General features: G+C 44.0%; 1 protein-coding gene across 1 annotated transcript in view; it reads right to left on the bottom strand.

Annotated features, from left to right (window-relative positions):
- The window catches only part of RPRD2 (regulation of nuclear pre-mRNA domain containing 2), a 117,512-nt gene extending 108,570 nt beyond the window's left edge, over positions 1-8,942 (bottom strand). The window contains exon 1 of the mRNA XM_068253235.1: positions 8,488-8,942. Coding sequence (XP_068109336.1) covers positions 8,488-8,662 — 175 coding nt within the window. The 5' untranslated portion in view covers positions 8,663-8,942. The remainder of the gene's footprint in view (positions 1-8,487) is intronic.
- Positions 8,943-22,301: the final 13,359 nt, after the last annotated feature.

Raw genomic sequence — 22,301 nt, 5'->3', positions numbered from 1 at the left:
CAATTCAGTTACTGTACAAGCATTTGTTAAAGAGACTCTGTATTGTTAAAAATCGCACAAAAGAAAACATACCAGTGTGTTAGGGGACATCTATTACCCTCTGTCACAATTTCGCCGCTCCCCGCCGCATTAAAAGTGGTTAAAAACAGTTTTAAAAAGTTTGTTTATAAACAAACAAAATGGCCACCAAAACAGGAAGTAGGTTGATGTACAGTATGTCCACACATAGAAAATACATCCATACAAAAGCAGACTGTATACAGCCTTCCTTTTGAATCTCAAGAGATCATTTGTGTGTTTCTTTCCCCCTGCATCTCTCATGCACTGAAGTTTCAGGCTGCTCTTTTCTTCCTGCAAACAGCTTTGCCCTTGTCTGAATTTCCTCAGTATGTGAAAGCCCAGCCAGCTCAGAGGACGATTTATCCAGCTTGTAAAAGATAAGAGAGAAGCTGCCCTAATCTAAATAATACACAAGCAGTGTGCATAGAGGGGCCTGGAAGGGGGAGTTCATAGCAGAACCACAACACTGAAGAACTTGGCAGCCTTCCAGACACAGGCCGACAAGTCTGACAGGGGAAAGATACATTGATTTATTACAGAGACTGTGATAGCAGAAAGTGCTGCAGTAAGCCAGAACACATTAGAATAGCTTTTGGAACTTGTAGGATGATAAAAAACAGGATGCAATTTTTGTTACGGAGTCTCTAAGTCTCACCTACATGGTACAATTTGCCATCAGATCGACCAGCGATCTGATAAGAAATTGCATCATGTGTAGACGTCCAAATTGTTTCAGATCAATTTTGCGATAGATTTTGCTTTGATAAGTACCCAAAATCTATTGCAAAATCTATCGCAATCCGATTCGACCGGTTGAAATTATCTAATGCTGGGCATACATGGAGCGTTTGTCCCTCATCAATCGAGCCGCTGATGGCTCGATTGATAATATCCGACAGGTCCGATGACCCGCCGGATTCCCTGCTCGATCCCCGCGGGCGGACAATAGCGGGAAATCGAGCAAAAGATAAGGTGCGCCCGCGGGGACGAGCGGGGATCGATCCGGCCGCCCACGGGGACGAGCAGGGGCACGGCGGGAGTCGATCCGGCGGCTAATCGAGCCGCCGGGTCGACTCGTCTGTGCCCAGCATAATACATATGTCTAGTAGATTCGATCTAACGGAAAATTGTACTGTGTAGATGAGGCTTAAAACCAAGGGAACGCATCAATGGACAAGCCCACTCTGCTACAAAGATGCTTATGCCTGGTTCCCATGCTGAGACAATGCTGCAGAGTCAATCTGAAGAAATTATTGTATTATAAACACAATGGGGCGCTATTCACAAAGATTCTCATACATGACTTATCACCTAATTGATAAAAATAACCTTACAGCACATACAAGCAAAATAATCATTTAGAGTAAGGGCCCTTTTACACTTAATCAGTTGCTCTCAGTTAAAACGGAAAGAAAACAGATTTTCAAAGTAAAGCCCATGTTTTCCTATGGCCTCTTTTACACTTAACACGTTTTAACTAAAATCTTCCTCCCAATGCACTGCTATGGGAAAAACGCGTACCAACGCATACTAACGCACACCAACTGATTAAGTGTAAAAGGGGCCTAAGGGTGCATACACACATCAGACTATAGTTTTTGGAAAATGAAAGATCACAGACCAATCTTACCACCCTTCATGTAGTATGAGAGCATTTCTACACAGTCTATTCTATGGAGCTGAACTCCCCATCAGAAAAAAATATTTGCAAGATGCTGCACACAAAGATGTTGTACAGACGCAAAAGATCTGTTCCTGCAAAAGATCTGTTCCTGCAAAAGATCTGTTCCTGCAAAAGATCTGTTCCTGCAAAAGATCTGTTCCTGCAAAAGATCTGTTCCTGCAAAAGATCTGTTCCTGCAAAAGATCTGTTCCTGCAAAAGATCTGTTCCTGCAAAAGATCTGTTCCTGCAAAAGATCTGTTCCTGCAAAATGCATTCATAGTCTATATCTGTATCACCATACACACCCTGTTTAACAGACATTCATCTTCAGATCAGATCCACCAGGATGGATTTTTAGATCTGCAGATGATTGTCTGATCTGCAGATGAATGTCAGTTAAACAAGGGGTGTATGATGATCTGCAGATCTCATAGACTATGAATGCAATTTGCAGTAACGGATCTTTTGCAGGAACGGATCTTTTGTGTCTGTACAGCATCTTTGTGTGCAGCATCTTGCAAAGATTTCTGTCTGATGGGGAGTTCAGCTCCATAGAAAAGACTGTAGAAATGCTCTCATACTACATGAAGGGTAGTAAGATTGGTCTGTGATCTTTCATTTTCCAAAGACTATAGTCTGATGTGTGTTTGAGCCTTAAGTTGTTACTGATTAACTTCATTTCAATATTAATTTTATTACATTATATTTTTGCTCTTTGGAAGCTTAAAAACAGATTAGGTGAAAACCGAGGAAAAAGGTGAAAAAGCTTGGCGAATCATGTGTTAAAACATCACAGATAACTTATAATTAAGTACCACCGTAAGAATAAAGCCCAGTGCATAGTTTCACTAGTGTAAAGTCCAGCTGAGCTATTATGCAACATGGCATTCATACAACAACATTTGTAAATCGCTTTTCTCCCATAGGACTCATAAGCGCATAGATATCTCAGACGCAGTTTCATATTTATTTCCCGCTTATTTAGCTGTAAGGGCGCATTGACACTATGTGCTGCGCTGTCAGTTTTGATGCAACACGCATGTTGTACAATCCACAAGGCAACATGAAAGCCCATAGACTTTCATGCTACCATTCCCATTACAGGTGTGCGTTTCCATGTGTTACGATGTAACGCTTCTGGGAACATTTTATCACACAACGCACACATTTCCCGATGGGTACGGCTGCTGACGTCTGCGCTCTAGCGCACCACAATGAGTATTCTGTGCAATGGCAATTCATGCATGAAATCACATTCCTGAATGCGCTCTTATACATTTAAAGAGGTTCACCAGAATAGAAACACGTGCAGCTACTGTCTGCTCTAGAACTCCCTTTTTTTCTTTTTTAAACACATTTTTTATTTTAATCCTTGTCATACAAATGTTTACAAACAACATGGATTCACAACAGATCTGTTGTGAATCCACAGAGAACATTGTGTACACGTAATGCACTGGTGAGATCTACTGCCCACAAACCTGGTTCAAATAGTGCGTGAAGAATGAGTAAGGCCCCATTCACATTTATTTGAATTTGTGTGCGTTATGTGGAATTGCAATTTCACATTTGTTGCACATCTTGAGGGGGAACTGCAGAAGGAAAATAAGAAATAAATTGCAAAATGCAGAATCGTAGGTGTGGAAAGAAGTGGGAAAAAAAGCATGGAGAATATTAAGGCTCGCTTTACACTATAAGATGTAAAAGCCAGACAACCGGAGCAGACAGTGAATCAGCTGCACGATGCTGCTCTGGGGACATTTTCACTCAATCTGCAGCGGTTGCCTTCCATAGAATATAGTCTATGGAGAACTCATTAGCACTGGGATTTTATCGTGCAGGTCCAGACTTTGCACTCCAATCTTGCCCTGACACTGAGCCGCTGGTAGAGACAGGTGTGAACAGATACAATTTTTTTGCGTTCTCTGATCTAACAAAATAAACAAAAAAAGTACGTTTTGCAATGTAGTGTGAACAGATCCCAAGTTGACCTCCATATCATTCACTGGTGTATCAGAGTCGAATAGCACAAAGCAACACAGGCTCCTCCCTTAGCAGCGTTAGTCAAATTGGCCTTGGTTATGTTTTGCAGACTTGGTCCCAATGTTTGGGTTCATTCAGAAGCTGAATTAGAATTCAGCTGAAGTGCCACATGAGTTCTGCATCAGTTTTCATTAATTTCCCTGCTTCCATTAACTATGAGGAAATTAAAAGCCTCAATGACAAAGGCTTTGCTATAGATTTTAGAGCCAAACTTTCAGGGAGGGATCACACTAGCATCTGTGGGAATCACAGACAATTGCCCGCACAAGAGTGCGTTTTAATGCAGGCAGTGTTTACACTACAGTACCCATTGATATCAATGAGAAGACGCATGCATTGTGTGCAGTAGTGCAGGTTGCATCTTTAATGCAATGCAGAAATCGCAGATGCACCATAGAAAATCATTCCATATGTTTTTGCATGTGCTTTTTATCTTTGGCAAAAGCTGCACATTTTCCCAAGTGTAACCCCTACCTAGCATTAGCCTAATTAATTTTAAATGGCCAGTACAGAAGTATACACGCTTTCAAGCTAGTTTACAAGCAAGTATTTTTATGATTTTTTTCCCCAAAAGACGACATAATCATATAAAATGTATGGTTGCCTAGGTTAGACAATGACAAAATGCCTTGTTTGTTGCAGGGCTGTGGAGTCGGTACAAAAATCACTTGACTCCAACTCTGACTCCAGGTACCCAAAATTGCATTCTTCCAATAAACATAGAAAATACATTATGATATTAAAAATAGGGAAGTCATAGGTCCCATAAACCAAATAGCTGAGGGGTGTATGCAATGACTCAATAGCCCTGCAAAAGATAACGAAAAGAGAGGTGAATGGGAGGTTGCCAATTACCTTGCTTCCAGAGTTTAGTTTTAGGCTTTTCCCTGATCCACTTACAGCCTACCTACCATTCCAGCACTGGGTCTCAAAACAATTTCAAATGGAATACACCAAAATACATACTGTATATTCCTGCGTATAAGACTACTTTTTAACCCTTGAAAATCTTCTGAAAAGTTGGGGGTCGTCTTATACGCCGGGTGTCATTGATACCGGGTAATACGCCCTATCCTGTTACCGCCTCTCAGATCTCCCTGCTGAGGGAGCGCAATCTATTCTTCCATACCGCTCTGAAAAACAGGTAGACAAGGAGAGCAGACCAGTCTACTTAAGGAGAGTTGACCAATGCAACAAGTCAGTTGACTATTTACTGTTATATACTGGGTAACACATACAGTACAGCACCAGTATCTGTTCATACACAGCACCAGTACATTATTTTTTTTATTTTTATTTTAATTTAGTGTGCGTTGGAAGGCGGGGAAGACTTATACGGCGAGTATATCCCAAACTCTATATTTTAACTGGAAAAGTTGGGGGGTCGTCTTATACGCCGGAATATACGGTAATTGGTGACAAAATACAGAATTGGTAATGACCGTGACAAAAGTAACACGAAGAATAAAATGTATAGAATTATTTCAAAGACACAAAAGAGAAGAGAGCCCCTGCCCTTGTGAGCTTACAATCTAAATTCATTCTACTGACAATAAGCAGTCTTGTCAGCCATGTCCCTGTACGTGGCTTCAGGTATAATCAAATCATAAGCACGGCCTGCGCATTTTTTAAACTTTCTTCCTCATAGAAAAGTAAAGCTACATAAAAACTAGAGCCACTGCCTTTTGACGATAAATACACAGATTCCTGGGTAAAAAAGTGTTTCACTAACCCCTAAAAATAAAGCCGACTAGGCCAGATAACAGTACCACAGCAAAGAGACATTTACAGCTCGATGTCCAATTCATGTTCACAACCAGTGATGAACCAGAAACTTTATATGCAACAAACTTTTATTCCTTTGATTCAACTCAGTATGAACAACAATTATGGCTTTGCGGACATGAATATCTCACCATATAGATCCAAACTGATTACTTGTAAAAATATAACTTTTACTTAGTTTTGAGTCCAGCTATACAGATTTACACAAAGTTAAAGGGAAGCCGAGAGCATTCCACGCATACGGAGTACCAATTTCCAACCACTGTGCATGCGCAGAATGCTCCTGGTGGTGGGGTGGGAGCGTGACCAAGGTACATGTAACTTGGGGCCACACATGAACAGTAGCTTCCAACAGGCCAACTTTGCGGGAATCGCTGCTGCTGGCAGGAGAGGACCAGTAGTACAAGACCGGGGGGCGCTGCCCGCATCTAGGAGAACCGGGACCCCGCTCTGCCGTCAGTTGGAGCCAGTCTAGCGTAGCAGAGGTGCGCTCTTTGTGTATCTCTGCAGCAGTGTTCTCCTAGATGCGGGCAGCAGTGGATGGCGGCGTGGGAGCGATTCGAGCGTATGGGGCTGGAGGAAGCCCCAGGTATGTATAACAGCTTTTACTTCCATTAGCTCTGGTACCCTTTAAAGCTAGAATCACACAATTTAGAGGAATAGACTTTCTGTATACCCGATTTCTTAACTACAAACCAAGCAAAGGGACCTAATGCACCGCACTTTGCAAATTGGTGGTTAAAAATATGCACACACAAATTACTGTCATAAGCAGGGCTGTGGAGTCGGTACAAAATTCTGACTCATTTTATGAAACCACCGACAGACTCCTTAGTCTAATTCTTAAAAAGGCTATGGATTTGGTTCAAAAACCATCCAACTGCTCAGTTTACTGAAACCTCCGACTCCAGGTACCCAAAATTGTTCCGACTCAGACTCCTCAGCCCTGGTCATAAGGTTCAAAACTTGATCCTTTAGATAACAGTTTGGGACAGAGTTCTATACCAACACTGCGCTAATGTGTAGGCTAGCGACACATTCTGTTCTGAAGGGGGTGGTGTGGAGGAGGATGGCAGATGGACAAAGTACAGAGCAGGACAAAGCAACAAGGAGCAGGATGGACATAGCATAACTGAGTCATAAGGAGCAGTACGGGTAAAGAGGGAAAACAATCAACATAGCCAACGTCTGGAAGAGATGATCCGGGAATCCAGATCTTTCTCTGATGCACAACATGCTATATTCTTGGAAGAGGCAGACCCAAATTGCCATCTTGACCGAGAACCATCCAGCTGGTGTACATAGTTGAGCAAGGAATCAATATCACGGCTAAATCAAAACTGAGTGCAGACTTTTCAGATTTTGGAGTTGTCATAACTGGAAACCAACAGATACACACAATACTGAGCAAACGTTTTAGACACTAGTGACAATTTTAACTCCAGTTTATTCTTTTAGATTCGCTAGTAAAGGTGAATTGCTCTCTGTACAAAGATTGGAGCTTCCCCAAGCACAGTGCCACTACCTAGTGATGCCCCAAACTCCCTCCTGTTGAGAAATAACTCTTTGTGGCCAGTACTGCAGCAAATATTGTGCAGTGTTCCACTCTGTTCAACTAAAAGCACTTAACCCTTCTCACACCCTTTCCAGTGCAATTATTAATCACAGGCATCTCTGCCCTGCCTGCAAATAGAAAAAAACTTATCACTACTCATTTAACCTTTTAACAGACACCATAGAGAATGCACAAAAAGTAAATGCTCATCAGGCTAGGTCTAAACTATGCAGGATGCACAACTGTGCAATCACCGCCATTGAAGAGGCACTACAGCGGAAAACTGTAAAATGTAAAATATGTGCAAACATATTCAAATAAGAAGTACATTTTTTCCAGAGTAAAAGGAGCCATAAATTACTTTTCTCCTATGTTGCTGTCACTTACAGTAGGTAGTAGAAATCTGACAGAAGTGACAGGTTTTGGACTAGTCCATCTCTTTATAAGGGATTCTCAGGGATATATTTATTTTCAAAAGCACTTAGTGAATGGCAGTTGCTCTGTCCAACTGCCAAAAAAACTGTAGGGAGCAGGGAAGCTGGCCAGCATCGTTTCAATCTTTTTTCAGGAATATCTTTATAAAGAATAAAAGCCTTGCTGAGAATCCCCTATGAAGAGATGGACTAGTCCAAAACCTGTCACTTCTGTCAGATTTCTACTACCTACTGTAAGTGACAGCAACATAGGAGAAAGGTAATTTATGGCTCATTTTACTCTGGAAAAAATGTACTTATTTGTATATGTTTGCAGATATTTTACAGTTTTTCACTGTATGCATGTTGGATTCGTTTGGCTCTAATAAGCTTAGTTCTTAGTTCCTAGTTCTAGATCACCATGAGCTTGCTGGGCAATCTAATTCTTGCTATATAGTTATTCTCAGCAACAGCACACAGGAGGTCAGCAGTGAAAATTTAAGTGGGTGCCCACTCACATTAACCTCATGCAGGTAGTAGTGGAGAGAGGGGGCATGAATCCATTAATAGTAATGCATGTGTTTGATCACTAAACAAGGGACAAATCAGAAGTAGCGTCCTCATGAAATAAATCCCCAAACATCCCCTCACCTCTCCATATAACAGCACATATTACTGGTTCTCAGAACTCTATCAAGAATGATTAACAAAAGTTTAGGCTGGAAGAATCTGAGTTGTGTGTACAAATCTAAAGCACAAAATGCCTCTTTACCATGTCAACAATAAGTTTGAAAGGCAAAGTACAAGAGTCTTCTGATTTCTCAGGGCCCTCTACCACAGATCAGTGTGACATCCCAGCTCAGGAGTACCTCATACTAGTGGGGGGGTAGAACAGAGATGCACATTACCCCAGCTAGAGTACACAGGCAACATGCAAGCCAGCCCTGCCAATGAGCGCCATACTCACATCTGCGGAACCACTTCAGCCAGTAGTGCACAATGGTGGCGTGCTGCTTCTTGTTCTCAATGCACCAGCCGGACAGGTTCTGAATGGACTCCATGGTGTTGGTAACCGACTGCAACTTGCGGTCCAGAGCGGCCTCCAAGGCCCCCACCGAGGCCTTGCTGCTGCCAGCCGCCATGTTGTCTCCCCACAATGCCCCGCGGCCTATGGACGAGGGGGTGTGTACGACGCTACAGGCCTCCTGCCATGAGGAGAGAAAGCTGGCAACTGAGTGGGCACAAAATACGTATTCACACAACTAATAACAGCACAGGTTATGGACCGCCGTCGGGTGACCAGAGTTCCAGAACAGCGACTCGAAAACGGCAGCGAACCGGACTGCGTCACCAGCGAGAGCGCGCCTTATTGCCCGCGATAAATAATGAAGAGGTCGCGTGCACGGCTGTGTGGGAGCGCGTGCACCGGAGTGTGGAGAGCGCACGAGAACCCGGACACGCCCCCTCACACCAGAGGCGGGAATCAGGGTAGAGAAATCTTATGCAAAGCTGGCAGTACTGATTGTATTGCCTGGATACTGCACTACCTGGCCTGTGGGTTGCTGCCAAAACTGTGAATAGAAGAGATAGAAACTGGCGTGCTAAAAATAACTATGAATTGGATAAGAAACATATATTTTTACATACAAGCTTCTGAGCCTCTTGCTTTGTTTTATTCGCAAAACTATATATGCAAAACCTGTGGCGTACTTTACAACTTTTGGAACCAGGAAAAAGGGAGGCTAACACCCATCCTAGCCAGACCCCAATTTTGCATGTGAGGCGAGTCAGGGCTCCCTATATAGTTCCCTGGTGTAGTGGTTGCTGCCTCCTTCTATCATATGGCTTCCCTGGTGCCTAGTGATTGCTCCCTCCCTTTCCCATTTTACTTCTCTAGTGGTTTATGGGTTCACCCCTCCTTCCACCATATGACTTTCTTGGTGCCTAATGGTTCTCCCATCCCTTCTCCATACAGCTTCCTTGGTGCCTAGTAATTCCCCTCTCTACCTGATATAGCTTCCCTGGTGCCTAACGCTTTCCCCCACCTCTCCAATATAGCTTTCCTTGTGCTTAGTGCTTTTCCACACCCTAATATAGCTTCCCTGGCAACCAGTGCTTCCCCCTCCCTCCCTGATATGCAGTAGAGGAAAAGTCCATGCACAGGATAAAATCCCCAGCTTTGGAGTGCAACTCACCATCTAGCAGAATATCAACTTAAGAAGAAGAAAGAGTTGTGGTGCACATCCAGCTAAAACATCAATTTTATTGCTCCATTAAAATATGCTCTTCCATCAATAACACAATGCAGCAGACAGAGAAAGGTACAGGCAGTTAGTCTACAGTGTTTCGCGCCTTACAAAGTGTGGCGCATCATCAGGACTAACCGCCCCCATCCCCTGTCACCCCTTAAATAGTATCTCATCTTTGAGGCAGGTAGTTCCCAGAACGTGCGCTCAGTAGGCCGTCCCGCCATTTGGAGCGCAAACCAAGTACGAGTCAGCAGATTTCCCCTCTGTGGAACGCATTTCAGGTTGTATAGTCGTCACTTTCACAGTCCACATGAACAGACACAACCTGTCAATTTCATGCGCCGAAAACAGCGCACTAACGTACGGTACAACTGCAACGTCCCTCCCTGATATAGCTTCCCTGGTGCTTAGCCCCTTCCTCTCCATATAGCTTCTCTGGCACCTAGTGCTCACTGTCTACCTCACCCACATAGCTTCCTTGGCCCCTAGTGCTTAACGTCTCCCTCCCCCCATAGCTTCCCTGCCGCTTAGTGCTCCCTCCCTCCCACATACAGCAAGCTTCCTTAGTGGTGTTTAATGAGGCCCTCACTCAAAACCCCTGCTCTTATTCTCTGTACTCACAACAAACCATCCCAACGTCTTATTTCTTGAGCTCCTTAGGCCACGTTCACATTAGCAAATGCGGACGGACATGCGTTTGGAACGCAACGCATAGGAACACACGTCATCCGCGTTTGTATGCGTTGCGTGGCTGATCCCATTCACTGAAGTGCATGGGACAGCCGCGTGTTTCTGCAAAAAATGCGTGCAGCGTGTGTTCCTGGACTGCACTGGTCCGGAACGCATGCAGTGTGAACATCAGACAGTGCAGTCTATGCACTGCCTGATGTGGTGCGTGTCGGCCTCCTGCACGCGTTCCCGAAACACGGATGGAAACGCGTGCAGTGTGAATGGGGCCTTAATCTCCCCTCTCATTCCATTAGCCCCCACTCATGTTATGCACCCTGCTCTCTGCAGCTCCTTAGGGCACATCTCCACTATGGGCAATTTGCTGTCTTTCCCCACTGCAGTCTGATTTGCATGCAGGGAAAAAAAAACCTACTGCAGCAAAAAAAAAAAATTGAGAATGCATGCAAAGTCCCTCATTGGAAACGAAGCTTGATCGCACCGAAAATCGTGCAAGCTAGCGATTTAGGTTTGGGAGAAAACAAATTGCGCTAATGGAAAAGGAGCACCACGATTTACATGTAAATCACAGAGCTGTTGAAGTGGATTGCAACAAGTGGAAAAGCAGCCTTACAGTCCTATGATATATGCATAGGCAAGTATGTACATTTTTTTAAATCGATTTTACATTCTTCCCTGCTAAAAAAAAGACTGTAGTCACTACAATCTATGTCCACATACATTCCTCTTCTCTGAACAGGGAGGGAGGTTTGCCCAGGTTACTCCTTGTAGCTCTCTGTGTACTCCTGGATACCACCACGGCTGGGCGGAACCCTCTGAAGATCGTGACCGTACTCCTCTTCATCCAGAACCAGGCCATGCTGCATCCGCATGATTGCAGCCATACCTGTGCATCGATACTGCTGTGCTCATGCATGAAAAGGAGCGCTGTTGCAATCACAAATCCGACAAGCTCTTGTTGGATTTCCTTTGTGGGTCTGCACACAGCAATAGTAGGGCCAGCAGAACATGGGGAGCCTATGCAAGCTCCAGAGGCTTCCCCTTTTTAGTTAAGTATCTCGTTGTTTTTTTTCATCATTTATGCTTTGGGTGCACTTTTAACTTGTAAAGTCCATTTTGACTTCTTTTCTTGTTCCAGAGATCGTAGAAGTTGTACTTACGCTCTGTTGAACCTTTTACAAGCAGGGTCAATTCTAGCTACAATGGGGCCCTGGGGAAAAAGTAACCTTCGGGGCCTCCTAAACTCAGACATGGTGGGTGTGTGCCTGCCTCCATAATGCTGCGGGGGAGGAAGGAGTGTGGGGTCGGGGTATTCAGCCACATCATTTAGTGGGGCGATGTGGATACTTGGGGGCCCTATGGATACTGGGGCAATTGCCCCCCTTGCCCCTATGGTAGCACCGGCCCTGTTTACAAGAACCATTCCCTAAAGGGGGTTCTTCGGGATTTACGGATATCATAAAGGACAAGAAACGTAACATTCATATCGAAATTTTTCTAGTGCTTTCCTCCAGCTAGAGCTGCTCTATAAGCAGGAGCAAAGTTGAGGAGTCTTGCCCAAGGTCTCCTCACCGGTGCAGGCTTACTGAATGGGAAGAGCCAAGATCTGAACCCTGGTTTCCTGTGTCAGAGGCAGAGCCCTTAACCAGTACACAACCCAGCCACTAGTTCACACAACTCTTTTACTAGATGGCTGATAGATATCAAAACAAGCCCCCCGGTCCGAATGAATTCTCTTCAGTTCTCCGTAGACTTGAAACAGAATCTTTCTTGAAGCAAAAGGTATTTGCAATAATTCAGCTAAGTGAGAAAGTGTGGTTTTCCATGACGCATCACCTCTGTATATGCAAATCATCTCTATGCATCTGAAAGTCCGGCACACATCCAGAACTGCTGGTATATAGTACAGCGTATACATTTTACAGAGCTGAAGTCCAACATGCATACAGGCTATCTCACTCCTTATACTCTCTTAGTTGTTCTGGATCACCATGAGCTATCTTGGTATTCTGAAATAAAAACATGTCATTCCATTTTCACAGCTGTTTCTGTAGGTGTGACCACAGCAAATTTTGTGAAGTGGTAGATTATCACCAATATGACTGTATCCATCTAAAGACATATATATTGTCAAATTATCCATTGCCATCACTTCCAAGGGATTTCTAGTTTTCCAGAGAACAGGCTGAATGCGAAGAACGGATTCTTCATTTGCATTGCGTTGGGCAATTGTTTACAAACTTGTTGGCCCAATTCTTTCATATTGTGACAAAATCTTTTTTGCTGAAAGAACTGAAAAGTCTTCTCAACTTCCCAACGTCCCATTTTGGGGTACATGACTTGAATTATGTGTAACATAAATTGTCTAGGAAGCAGGTTTTGTAAATGCGGTTGTACTGTGTGTCTTTTTTTTTTTTTTTTTTGAAAATATTTTATTTCAAATTTTCATTTTTTTTAAACACATGAAAGACATCACGATTCTTTAGCCAAAAGGTTGACTTCACACAGGGAGGCCAGGTAGATTATTGATGTGGTTTAACAATAAAGAATCGCAAAACATTTGAAATAAGAAAGGCTTCAAACACCCCCCACCCAAGGAGAAAACACCCCTTCCCCCCTCTCTCGGTGAGTCAATGCTGCAATCAGTTTCATAAAAATAATTAGCGAGGTAGCAATTACGCTGTACACTCTTAAAGGACTTCCGAGGCCAAAATTAATAAAATCACACTGTACCTTTTTATTATCAGAATCCACGGAGGACGTCCTGCCCGTCCTCCGCTCCGTTCCGCCATCATTGCAGGATTTTCCGTTCCCCTATGGCTTGGCCCGACCCCACCGAACGGGTCGCATCGATTCCACCTGTAAGATGGCCGCCGCCATGCTCCACGGCTGCGCAGTACGCTTTGCCGCTAGCACGACTGCGCAGCCTATTGCCCGCCTTCCGCCGCGTATTAGGTCCCGGCATGCTCCCCAAGTGTAGGGCAATAGGCTGCGCAGTCGCGCTAGCGGCAAAGCGTACTGCGCAGCTGTGGAGCATGGCGGCGGCCATCTTACAGGTGGAATCGATGCGACCCGTTCGGTGGGGTCGGGCCAAGCCATAGGGGAACGGAAAATCCTGCATTGATGGCGGAACGGAGCGGAGGACGGGCAGGACGTCCTCCGTGGATTCTGATAATGAAAAGGTACAGTGTGATTTTATTAATTTTGGCCTCGGAAGTCCTTTAAGACACCACATTCCTGGTTATGTAATTTTCCATTCTGCTCTACTAAATCTGAACAACTGCTATCAGTTCTCATTCTGTTGCTCAGATAAGGCTCCCTCCCGTTTGAATTCCAGCCTACCCAGAGAACCCCCAAACTGTTCCAGACTGTACCATTCAGTCAATACAAAAGACCCCATTAGAGCATTGATTTCCTCAGTTGTACAGGAGCTCAGAATATATTTTTTCCAAGTCTTGAAAAAACCCTTAGTACATGTATCCAGGGCTTGGAGAGTATGTAGTTTTTATATCAAGAAAAGTTGTGATAGTTCCTTTTTTGAGGTGGGCAAGAGTCGGGTGTTGAGGGGATATCCATACTTGGAAAATTACCTGTCTAGCAGTAGCCAGGATAATATGGTAAAGTGCTGATTGTTTAGATTTGTGGTCATCTCTTGCCTCATTATGAAAGTTAAATAAGCAAAGCATCACATCTTTTACTACTTTTTTGGCGCACATTTGAGTTGGCATAAGATATCACCCTATCCCAAAAGTGATTGATAGCAAAACATTTCCATATACAGTGCATCAACCCAGCATTAGAAAGTTTACATTTAGGGCAGGCAGGAACATAGTAGCCAGGGGGATTACGGTATTTTATGTTAAATTCATATTTGGCACTATGGATGAACATGAGATGCGAAGTCCTATGAGCCTCATTTTTAAAGAGACTCTGTAACAAAATTTTAATCCTTATTTCTTCTATCCTATAAGTTCCTATACATGTTCTAATGTGGTCTGGATTACTGCAGCCTTTCCTAGTTGCACAGTGGCTGTATTATCTCTGTTATATAATCTAATCTTCTTTCCTCTGATAGCTTTGTCGGGCTCAGGCACTCAGGCAGGAATGTGCTGTTCTGCTTGTGATAGGATAGAAGCTATACACACCCTCTCCATGCCCCCTGCAAGCTCTGCATGAGTCTCAGACTGAGCTCCTCTCAGCCTATCACATGCCATGTCTTTTGTTTGTAAACACTGCCTAAAACTGGCAATTACAAGCCAGGATTGCAGCAGGGAGTGGCAGAAACAGCACAGAGGGACCCAGGAGAACATAATGAATATAGAATGGTATGTTTTTTATTGTAAGAATTTTAGAGTACAGATTCTCTTTAACATGATCTGTAAATATTTTATACCCCTGGATAATATGTTCCTCTACCAAGTTGTCCTGTACTGTACATCCTGCCTCCATTCCCATAGGTGGCTCCAATGTCTTTGTCTTCCTTCCTGCTGCCCAAGCCTGCTGTCATTTCTGCCAATGACTTTACCGGGCCTCCCGAATTAATAAAGTTATCCATGGGGTCCAGCAAAGCAATTATCTTAACATCAGCTACATGGGAATAAACAACAGGGCTGTATTTGTAGATAAGGGAGGAAATTACCTCTAGAAATTCCATATTTGTCTTTGAACTCCAAAAAGGAGAACAATTTTCCTGTGGATAGGTTAAGTAAGTTACCTAATTTTGTGATACCCTTACTATCCCAATCTGAGAACTGTTGCTGTGAGGTACCAACTGGATATTGAGGATTTCCCCAAATCGGCATATATTTAGCTATTAGATATGGTAAGCAAAAACGTTTACGGACACTTTTCCATGTAATTATGGTATCCCAGAAAATTGTATTCTGCCGGATTCTTAAAGTGAACCAGAGATGAAGCACCCACATGTATTTTACCATATATATATCAGTGGGAACATTAGAGAAAACACCTACCCTGCTCTCTGTTTATATAATGTAGTAAATACGAAGGAGGCACTCAATTGGCCTCAAACTTGCGTTTTATCAAATCCCAGTAATACACTACATGTTTCGGGGCATATCCCCTTCATCAGGTGTACATACATTGAATGGCACACAGTGAATAAATACATACTTCTAACCACCACACCCTAAATTGGACCACCTCCATCTTGTCAGCTGACAAGTCAGCTGATCACTGACATCACACAGTCCAAAGTCTTGTTAACCCCTTAGAGCACTGAACAGAGGCACTACTACATCCGTCTACCTCGGTAAACCTGATTAACAAATCCAATTACTGCATCTTAGGTAAACCTAATACAGACAATACTGCGAAAAACTTCTGTTGCAAATAGTTGGACCACAGACCCATCTTACCACCCTCCAACCGACACCCCCAACCAATCACGATGGTGTGTGTCCCATTAATACCTGGGGATTGGAGAGAGAGAGAAATTAAATCAGTAACACGTAATGCAGCATCATAAAAAACATTTCAAGCTGAACATTTCATTCATCCCCTTGGGGTTGATGGACTCCAACTTTCTCATCCACCGGGCCTCCTTCTGTAGGAGAATCCGGTCTCTGTTCCCACCTCTCTGCAGCGGTGGTATGTGGTCCAAAACTAGCCATCTTAACTGTGACACCCTATGTCCGCATTCAAAAAAATGTCGAGCTACTGGGGTGTCACAGTTTTTTTCTCCTGGCTTATAACCACGAATGTCACCCTTATGCTCCTGAATCCTAGATTTTACTACTCTGGTGGTTTTATCCACATAAAACATCCCACAAGGGCATTTCAAGGCATAAACAACAAACATGCTGTTGCATGTATACATTGAGTTAATTTTTATTCTGACACCAAAGTAGGGATGTTCAACATAATCGCCTTTTATAATTGCATGGCAGCAATTACACTCCAAACAGGGAAAAGTACCCCTTTTCCCTGTCAGGTCATTAGTACATTGTTTCCTGGTTGACAGATCAACCTGCTCACCCTGTCACGTATTGTTTTACCATTCTTGTAGGAGAATAAAGGTGGCTCAGTGAATAGCATTCCAAAACTTGGGTCATGCTGAAGTATGGGCCAATACTTCATAACGACCCCCTTAATTATTCCAGACTGTTTACAGAATGTCTGCACGAACGAGATCTTGTTTTTACTCTGGTTGTTCCCCTGTCTACTACTATTCAATAGGTTATCTCTTGAGATTTGAGCCACCTCCTTCTCCACTTTCTCAAGCTCACCTTTCTTGTACCCCTTCTCTAGAAATCTGTTAGTAATCCATTCTGCAGCAACTCTGTATCCATGGTCTGTGGATGCGACTCTCCTTGCCCTAAGATATTGCCCCTTAGGGATACCTTTCACCACTGCGGAGTTATGGAAACTGTCCGTTCTTAAAAGATTGTTGCGATCAGTCGGTTTCGTATACAAATCAGTATGTAACCCCTGGGGTGAAACCGAGATCGCCACATCTAGATAGTGGATAACCTCTGTGGAGTGTTCCAACGTAAATTTAATGGTTGGGTGCGCATGATTTGCCCCATCCACCATTTCCCTCAGAGTTTCCACTGGACCCTTCCATAAAATTAGAATATCATCCACAAACCGCAGATACCCGTGTATCATGTGACAATATTTGGGATTCTCAAAAAACATTGATTTCTCTTGTTCATGCATGAAAAGGTTTGCAAAAGAGGGAGCTACAGGGGACCCCATGCTAGTGCCCTGTTTCTGTAAATAAAAATCATTACAAAATTTAAAGTAATTATTCCTCAGTACTAACTCTAGGCAATCGAGGACAAACAGGGCTGCCTTTGGGCACTGGCACTACAGCGATCTGCCTAGAGCGCCATCCAGTTCAAAGGCGCACTTTTCTGTCATTTATGCTCCCTTGGCATGGCCTCTTTAAACCGCGGGAGCTCAGCGGTATCATCTGCCGGCTGCTCTACTTCTTCTTGCCGCATACGAAGGGGGAGAAAGAGACAACCAGCCTGGCTGCATGGAGAAGCTAACCCCCGCCCCGCCCCGCAGGAGGGCAGCCAGGAACGGAGCTGATCCATTCCAATCCACATAGCACAAGAGACGATGAGTGCCGTTGCTCCGCCCAGGGGGAAGGATGTGGCACACATAGAGAGCATCAGAGAGCTTCCTGCTCTATGGCTGATTGTGTGCCCGCCCCCTCTCATTCCCGGGGAGTTTCAAAGTTTCAGGCATCAGTGACAACATGCACGGATGCCATCACAGGGCTGCCTGAGGGACAGAGCTGCAGCACGGGGAGCATGTCAGGAAGTGGGGAGAGATCAGCTGTGTCCTGCTGTGTGCTCCATCTGGCCAGCAATCCTCTGCATCCTGGTGACAACGATGGCAGCCATAGGGACAGGAGCAGGAAAGCACCTTAGAAGGTACATGCACAGTTTACATAAACTGTAATCATGGCTGGCTGAAACGATCCTGTGTCTGAATTCCCTGTGATGGTCCTGCTTGTCTCTGGCTCCATATATTCCATCCCCGTCCCTCCCTCATTATGTACCCCCTCCCAGTGCTTCAATCTGACCCTGTGAAACAGGACCACCTGTGGTGAGACACATCTGTCTCTCCCACACTCACTCTGACTCTCCATTTTCTGGCATCTCTCCCTCCTACCTATGTATTTCCCCCCCAATCTGTTTCCTGTACCTCACCTCTTTTATGACACTCTCCCACTTTCCTGCATCTTTCTCTGCCATCTCCTACTGTCCCTCTATCTCCATGCCTTCTCTCCTAGTCTGCTGTGTCTTTCACTTATTTTTCTCACTTTCCTTTATCTCATTAAATAAATACTTAAGTCTGATAAAAAAAGACCTTTACTCACCCTGGGCTCCCCTCATCCCCCTGCAGCTGAACGGTGCCCTTGCCGTGTATCTCCGATGCGCCAGGTCTCGCCGGCAGCCATTTCCGGTTTGGCCGTCACCGGCCGACAGGCTGGGAACGCGGCTGATTAGCTGCGTCCCTGGCCGCAATAGCATTATAGAGGGCGCTATTGCGGCCGGGGACGCGGATAATCAGCCGCGTTCCCAGCCTGTCGGCCGGTGACGGGCAAACCGGAAATGGCTGCCGGCGAGTCCAGATGTATCGGAGGGACACGGCGAGGACACCGTTCAGCTGCAGGGGGCTGAGGGGAGCCCAGGGTGAGTAAAAGTCTTCTTTTTTATCAGACTTAAGTATTCCTTTAAATAACTTGTTTATTGCCCTGTATTAGTGTACCTAAACTGAAGCTGGGTTCAAAAGATACTTCGCTAAAGAGAGGGAAGCCTCAGGATTCTATTGAGGCTTCCCTCAGAGTTCTGCGGTCCACCCTTGCCATGCACAGCTCCTCTCCTCTTCTGGCATCAGCACAGCCACTGCGCATGTGCAGCAAGCTGGAGCCGCACATGTATAGCATAATGTGTAGGGAGTCTGCACTTGGTAGTGGGAGAGCAGACGGCGCTGAATGAAGCCTCAAAAGCTCAATAAGATCCTGAGGCTTCCCTCTCTTTGGCTAAGTATCTCTTTGTGAACCCGAGCTTCAGCTCAGGCTCTCAAAGATTATAATGCATTTATTTCATAATGTTGTTGTCATGTCATGTTATCTGTCTTTACATAGTTACAGAGCACATAGTCATGTCACTGACTGTCCTCAGAGGAGCTCACACTCTAATCCTACCATAGTTATAGTCTAATGTCCTACCATATTATTATTATGTATTTATATAGCACTGACATCTTCTGCAGCACTTTACAGAGTACATAGTCATGTCACTGACCGTCCTTAGAAGAGCGCACACTCTAATCCTACCATAGTTATAGTCTAATGTCCTACCATATTATTATTATTATTATGTATTTATATAGCACTGACATCTTCTGCAGCACTTTACAGAGTACATAGTCATGTCACTGACCGTCCTTAGAAGAGCTCACAATCTAATCCTACCATAGTCATAGTCTAATGTCCTACCATATTATTATTATATATTTATATAGCACTGACATTGTCTGCAGCACTTTACAGAGTACATAGTCATGTCACTGACTGTCCTCAGAGGAGCTCACAATCTAATCCCTACCATAGTCAATGTCTAATGTCCTTCCATATTAATATTATGTATTTATATAGCCCTGAAATCTTCTGCAGCACTTTACAGAGTACAGTCATGTTCCTGACTGTGATGAAACGCTGACGCATTACAATTATTTTCTAGTGAAACGGCAACATATTATGATTATTTTCTGGTGAAATGCTGCTGCATTACAGGGGGGGGGGGGGGGCGCCACAGGTTTTCTCGCCTGGAGTGACAAAATGGCTAGAGGCACCCCTGAGGACAAAGTATATCAGGTGATGGTTCATTGTGGTGTCCAATAATGCATCTTCTACCACATCCATCCCTTCCTCATGCGGGATTGAGGCGAATAAGCTCTGTACATTAAGTGTGGCTAAAACTAAACCTGACACATGCCTGAGTGTTCCCAATCTTTGCAGCAAGTCTGTGGTGTCCTTTAAACACACCGGTATTGCCTTTACCAAGTCTTGCAAATACACATCCACAAATTTAGATAGAGGGTAGGGCAATGACCCTATAGCGGTCACAATGGGGCGACCAGGTGGGTTTTCCAGACCTTTATGGATCTTTGGCAATAAGTACAATAAAGGTATTCTAGGAGATTCCACATTCAAAAAGTCAACTGTATTTTTAGTAATGAGACCGTTCAACATTGCATCATTAATCAACATATCAATCTTTTTCTTAATATCCCATGTAGGATCAGCAGCACACTTTAAATAGTGACCCTGTGTTTGGAGTTGTCTTAGACCTTCTGCAATATAAAGTGCTCTATCCTGAACCACAGTGGCTCCCCCCTTATCTGCTTCAGGATGATGATTTGATCATGTTTACTTAATGACTCCTGAACAAAGGCAGCATTGATGTTATGCTTCTAAGGGCCGGTTCACACGGACGGCAGGCGGCGTTGGGGTGGCCAGGAAGTCGCGTCGTCCTGTGACGTCCCGTTCGGTGGCGGCGGTACAGAGATCGTCGCGATCGGCGTTTCTCGTCCCCGCAGGGGGACATATAGCCGCGCCGGCTAGCCGTCCCTGGACGTTGCATGCGGCTTCTAGGGACGGCCGAAACGATGCGTTAAATCGGGATCAGAACGCTGCGTTTATGCAATCAACGGTAACCGCGCAATGCTAAACGCTCCTATTCACTTGAATGGGAGAGTTTAGCCGATGGGTCCCGAACGCTTGACGGTAGACGCCGCCAAGCGTCCGTGTGAACCGGCCCTAACAGTGGAGCGCTTACAAGTGTGGATAACCTGCTTGAAAAAAGATATCTCCACTTTAGAGGAAAAGTTAAAGACTTCCTTGACTGCAGAAGCGTATACCAATCTGTGCGGAGAGCACCAGAAGATATTGGAGGAAGCTCACAGAGTAATCCTACAGAGAAAGCAGGGCAAGCTGGCAAGAGACGCTGAGTATTACAAGCTGAATAGAGTTTACACTTGGAAGAAACAGCTGAGGATTACAAGCTGAATACAGTTGACTTTTTGAGTGTGGAATCTCCTAGAACCTAGGTTCTCAACGTGTGGTACGCGTACCCCAGGGGGTACTTCTGGTGGTTTCAGGGGGTACTCGGGCTTGATATACTTAACCAAGAATATCAAATTTACAGTTTTAGAAAAAGATAAATCTTATTTAAACAACACCAAGTTAGTATTTTAGCTAATTAAAAGCAATAGTAAATGCTTGGAAATGGTTTAGAACCAATTATCATGTACTATGATTAAATATATATTTTGTAAGGGGTACTTGTGATAATGTTTACTATGCTAGGGGGTACTCGGTGAGTACAGGGTTTTAAAAGGGGTACATACCAGTAAAATGTTGAGAAACACTGTCCTAGAATACCTTTATTGTACTTATTGCCAAAGATCCATAAAGGTCTGGAAAACCCACCTGGTCGCCCCATTGTGTCCGCTATAGGGTCATTGCCCTACCCTCTATCTAAATTTGTGGATGTGTATTTGCAAGACTTGGTAAAGGCAATACCGGTGTGTTTAACCACTTGAGGACCACAGTCTTTTCGCCCCTTAAGGACCAGAGCCCTTTTCTCCATTCAGACCACTGCAGCTTTCACGGTTTATTGCTCGGTCATACAACCTACCACCTAAAGGAATTTTACCTCCTTTTCTTGTCACTAATACAGCTTTCTTTTGCTGCTATTTGATTGCTGCTGCGAGTTTTAGTTTTTATTATATTCATCAAAAAAGACATGAATTTTGGCAAAAAAATGATTTTTTTTACTTTCTGTGCTGACATTTTTCAAATAAAGTAAAATTTCTGTATACATGCAGCACGAAAAATGTGGACAAACATGTTTTTGATAAAAAAAAAAAAAACCCATTCAGTGTATATTTATTGGATTGGGTAAAAGTTATAGCGTTTACAAACTATGGTGCCAAAAGTGAATTTTCCCATTTTCCAGCATCTCTGACTTTTCTGCCCACCTGTCATGTTTCATGAGGTGCTAAAATTTCAGGATAGTATAAATACCCCCCAAATTACCCCATTTTGGAAAGAAGACATCCCAAAGTATTCACTGAGAGGCATGGTGAGTTCATAGAAGATTGTATTTTTTGTCACAAGTTAGCGGAAAATGACACTTTGAGACAAAAAAAAATAAAAAATAAAAAATTCAATTTCTGCTAACTTGTGACAAAAAAAAATGAAATCTGCCACGGACTCACCATAGCCCTCTCTGAATACCTTGAAGTGTCTACTTTCCAAAATGGGGTCATTTGTAGGGTGTATTTACTGTCCTGGCAT

Source organism: Hyperolius riggenbachi, chromosome 9, assembly GCF_040937935.1.
Source record: "Hyperolius riggenbachi isolate aHypRig1 chromosome 9, aHypRig1.pri, whole genome shotgun sequence".
Taxonomy (NCBI): Eukaryota; Metazoa; Chordata; class Amphibia; order Anura; family Hyperoliidae; genus Hyperolius; species Hyperolius riggenbachi.
This window is presented reverse-complemented; position numbering and strand designations above follow the sequence as displayed.